Genomic DNA, 4,235 nt, shown 5'->3' with positions numbered 1-4,235 from the left:
GATTCAGTTGTAGAGGAGCTAGCCGGATAAATCCCTGCTTAGGAGATGTTCTTGGCTCCAACAGACAGATAGCTTTAGATATTCTTTACCGTTTGCCCCTACATTCACTTTACCGATTCTTATGTCGAACAATATACGGGAAGTTTGTCTCTTTCAGCTGCCTTACTTTAGATATGCTGCCACTGGACGCAGTGAAATGTTAAATTCGTGTTACTTAGTAGAAAAGTCAACAAATAGTCTCGTTTTGATAGGTGCTTCATAGTTTAGTGCATTACCTAATGAATTCGGGAAGTTACTCATTGAGGCTAAATAGTAAAATAAAATAGGGGACCTCCCGGTGCTTAGTAATAACAGCCATGCAAATGATGTCATTAAATATTTTTTCTACTCCAGCACTTAAATGTGTCAATTAAATGACTGACAGTGATATCTAAAGCAATGTCATTTGAATGCTTTGTCTATAGGCTCATAAGATGACTGCTAGCAGTCATCTTATGAGTATAATACAACTGCTTTATTTTTTTTAAAGATACAAGTTCCGATCATCTTGATTGAAAGAGGTATGTTTTCATTTACAATAATAACTCTTTTTTTTTTAAATAATAACTCAATTTTTTTTTAAATAATAACTCTTTTTTTTAATAATAACTCTTTTTTTTTAATAATAACTCTTTTTTTTTAATAATAACTCTTTTTTTTTAATAATAACTCTTTTTTTTTTTTTTGCTGCAGCTGTCATAGAAAAAGTAATGTATGCAACAGCTCATAATTGGTTCTTAAAATTCTCGGGTCTTTTTTTACAAAACTCGACTACGTCTCGTTTTGTAACTTCGACCCTTGAATTTTAAAAACCCTTATTATATCACTGTTGCATAAACTACTATTTTTAACTCATAAGTAAGTGTTGTAATAAATACAGAGTAGTAGTATATTGCTTAAAAATGAGGATGAATATGGGTTCTATTTAACTATAGCAAACGATCATTATCAATTAGGTTATTAGGTTAGGTAGGTACTGACATATTAAGTATGTGGAAAAAAAGATATGTACACTTCCAAAAGCCATTAGTTATCCAATAACTCCAAATCTTACAATCTCAATTAATTAAGGTCTTATTGCCTATATAATCTCACAGTAATATAGTGATATCACTATGTCCCTGGAATTTCAAGTCTTAAATAATTAAATAAAAACTTACAGTCGTCATGCTACACTATCAGCCACCTACAATTAAGTACCTATAACAGGTACCTACAACAAGACACTTAAACAACTTTGCCACTTAAAGAGACTTTGAAGTTTTTAAATATCTCCAAGTCGGATTGTTTCGTGAAGTTTCGGAAATTTTCCTGTCAGTGCCTGAGTGAAAGGAGATTAATCATCCTGTCAGACGAAAAAGAAACGATAGAAACTTTTTGGAGGTATCCTCGCTCGGCTTTCATCGAGGATGTACAAATAATAGGCAAAGTTTTAAATTAGATTTCCAGTGAAAGCATAAATCAATCAATATCTATATACAAATAGAAATGAAGAAAAAAAGATATATGTACTAATCGTATTGACAAGTAACTAAAAAGAAGATAATATATGTATCATAACCGGCCAAGAGCATGTCGGCCGTTCCGTAGCTACCTGTCCGTCACTATAAGTAGCTGCCTGTAACGGGGGTTAATAGTAAAGTATCATTTACATTACAAGAAAAAAGGGACACATTTATTTTCTTTCTGTGTCGTTATTTCCGAAAATATTTAATTTGTCAAAAAATGGTTGTTGAAGCTATTCTTGTCGAAAAATCTATCCAATGACACCGGACACCATAAGGGTTGCAGCAAAAAAAATCATCCCCACTTGTAAAGTACCCTCAAACAATATTTTTCTAGTTGTTATTTTACGACTTTGTGATTGATTTATATATCTATGCACTCTTTCGATTTCCGTCCTTAAACTTAGCAGTAGATACATAATTCCAACAAAAAATCAATTAATTTTATTATTCCTACCCAGAACACAAGTATTTACATAACTAGAAGTAATAAACATCACGCAAAAGTATGTACTAGCTTGTCTATTTCTGTTTCCGCTGATTCGAATGGCAGCATTATCACAAGGAAAGGTTATCGGTTATTCATTAGTCATTCGTCGTCGGCCGACCGAGCGAGCAGCGCATCACCCGAGCCTGTATTTGTGCAACTACGAGTATGTGAGATTAGCTCGAAATGCGTCTAGCGTTTGTGACATTACTAGGTTTGTTTGGTGTGTGCGTGACATACGACATGATTGTTGGGGACACTGTGCACCGCAAGATGGTCTTCCACCAAAGGGTGAAGGAATTTGCGATACCGTTCAAGAAGAGGATTCGGACTTTATCCTATACGGATCCCGAGAAAAGGACAATCAAAGTACGTATATGTATTTGGGAGTTAAATTTCAATAACCTGTATTTTACAAGTTCAGTAATCATAATTTATAAATTTTATATAAAACTTTAAATTGCAACTACACTTTTTTAAGTAGGTAAGCAGATACACCTATACTAGAAAAAATATAAAAGTAGTTAGTAAAAATTAAGAAATAAATATGCATTGACATTGTTGACCACATCCATTAGTTGGCAAGTAATTTACCTACTTCTACATGAACATTAGTGACGGACAACTAATGATAATCGAAATATTAAGTGTCACGTTAAAATAATTCAGCACGTCACACCACAACAATAATTATATCCTACCATAGGTATGTAGGTACAGTCAGCTCCAGACCCCCCCCCCCCCCTTAATTATTTTTAATGAAAATTGAACATTTAATTTACCTAAATATGAATGTAAATAAAAAGTTTAAAAGTGCGTACGAGTATTGTTTATAAAAACATGTTCGTTTTTTAAAAGTGGGTGATTACGGTGTATCTATTTAATAGATAATACAATTGCAATTTCTTAACCGTTGTTGGTATTTTTTTACAGGAGTAACTAATACGTTATCTATACTATTCACGTTGTAAGTTTATACCTAGGTACCCTAGGTATACCTAGGTATGCGCTTAGGTGTATATACATACTCATAGCGAATTAACTCGAAAAAATCCATCGAGTAATAACAACATAATTTACTACGCTCGTAAGTTATTTACTCTAAATAGGAGTTAGATATTTTTCTAAAAAAAGCAGTTCTAAGTGAACGCGGGTTTTATTATTACAGTCCCCCGTAATTGACGACTGTTAACTGCTTGTTAATGTTAAATTAACATTTCTTAGCCTTATACGGGAAACTGATAAAAAAAGTCAGCTTACAACAGTTGTATCGACAACTACACAAGTTGTAGTTGAGATGCAGTTTACCTGACGCTTACCTTCTTTCAAGTCCGAGAAAAAAAAGGACCACTTACAACATGTATGATAGGAAAGTCTTACTCCCTAAGTAAAGATATGTAAGGAAGTCGTAATTTTATATAGTCAGTGTTTTCATTTCGATTGCAGGGTATCGCAGCTATAGACAACGATTTCTCACATGCCAGCGCCAATATTACGGAAGGTGGAGTAGGGAAGAACTTCGTCACAGTGAGAATGAAGAGTCAAAGGCACCATCCACTCAACTTCGAAGTTGAAATATATGTGTAGGAAGTAGGTAACTTTTGTATGGAAAGGCTAAATTGCATGCGATGGATTAGACAAACAAAATGATCTGCTGCTGGTGAAGGATTCTTCTGTTCAGTTATTAAGTACGTAAATATGTTATCGGCTGAGCTGGGACATTAAATAAAATAAAGATAAAATGATCGAGTAAAAAAAAAATCTAATTGTCTACCTATTCTAGTCTTTACATCATACCTAGGTGTCGAAAACATTTGATAGGATTCCAAAAAGGGCACAATAGCAAAGTAAGCTGCCAAGTTATTGCAATGACAATGAATTGTTTTAAAACCTTGACGTACTAACGCCCGGTCGTATGAGTTGAGGCAATCGAATATAAATTAAATATTGCATGATATTAAATTATCTGTTCTTGTAAATAATTCACAAAATTATTTAATGTAAGTAGTAATTATAGAGGTTATGGATGCAATATGTTCTATTATAGAAGCACAATTGACATAAAGTCCGTGATCTGAATTCCATTTAAAGAGATTATATAAATTCAATTAAGTACTTATTAAGGCCTTTCTGTGTCAAAGGCTCGTAACCAGCCACAATTATTGCGGTTTCCTATTTATCCAGATTTCAATTAACTTGGTTTT

The 4,235-nt window shown here is 33.2% G+C and overlaps 1 protein-coding gene across 1 annotated transcript; it reads left to right on the top strand.

The window, feature by feature from the left end:
- The first annotated feature begins 2,124 nt into the window (after positions 1-2,124).
- Positions 2,125-3,760, top strand: LOC134662129 (probable salivary secreted peptide). The gene is made up of 2 exons (XM_063518399.1): positions 2,125-2,400; positions 3,478-3,760. The coding sequence occupies exons 1-2, from the start codon at positions 2,218-2,220 to the stop codon at positions 3,616-3,618; spliced, it is 324 nt and encodes a 107-aa protein (XP_063374469.1). The 5' UTR covers positions 2,125-2,217; the 3' UTR covers positions 3,619-3,760.
- The last annotated feature ends 475 nt before the right edge of the window (positions 3,761-4,235 follow it).

The sequence above is a fragment of the Cydia amplana genome, chromosome 2 (genome assembly GCF_948474715.1).
Source record: "Cydia amplana chromosome 2, ilCydAmpl1.1, whole genome shotgun sequence".
Lineage (NCBI taxonomy): Eukaryota > Metazoa > Arthropoda > Insecta > Lepidoptera > Tortricidae > Cydia > Cydia amplana.
Note: the sequence above shows the minus strand (reverse complement) of the source record. Positions and strands in the feature narration are given on the sequence as shown.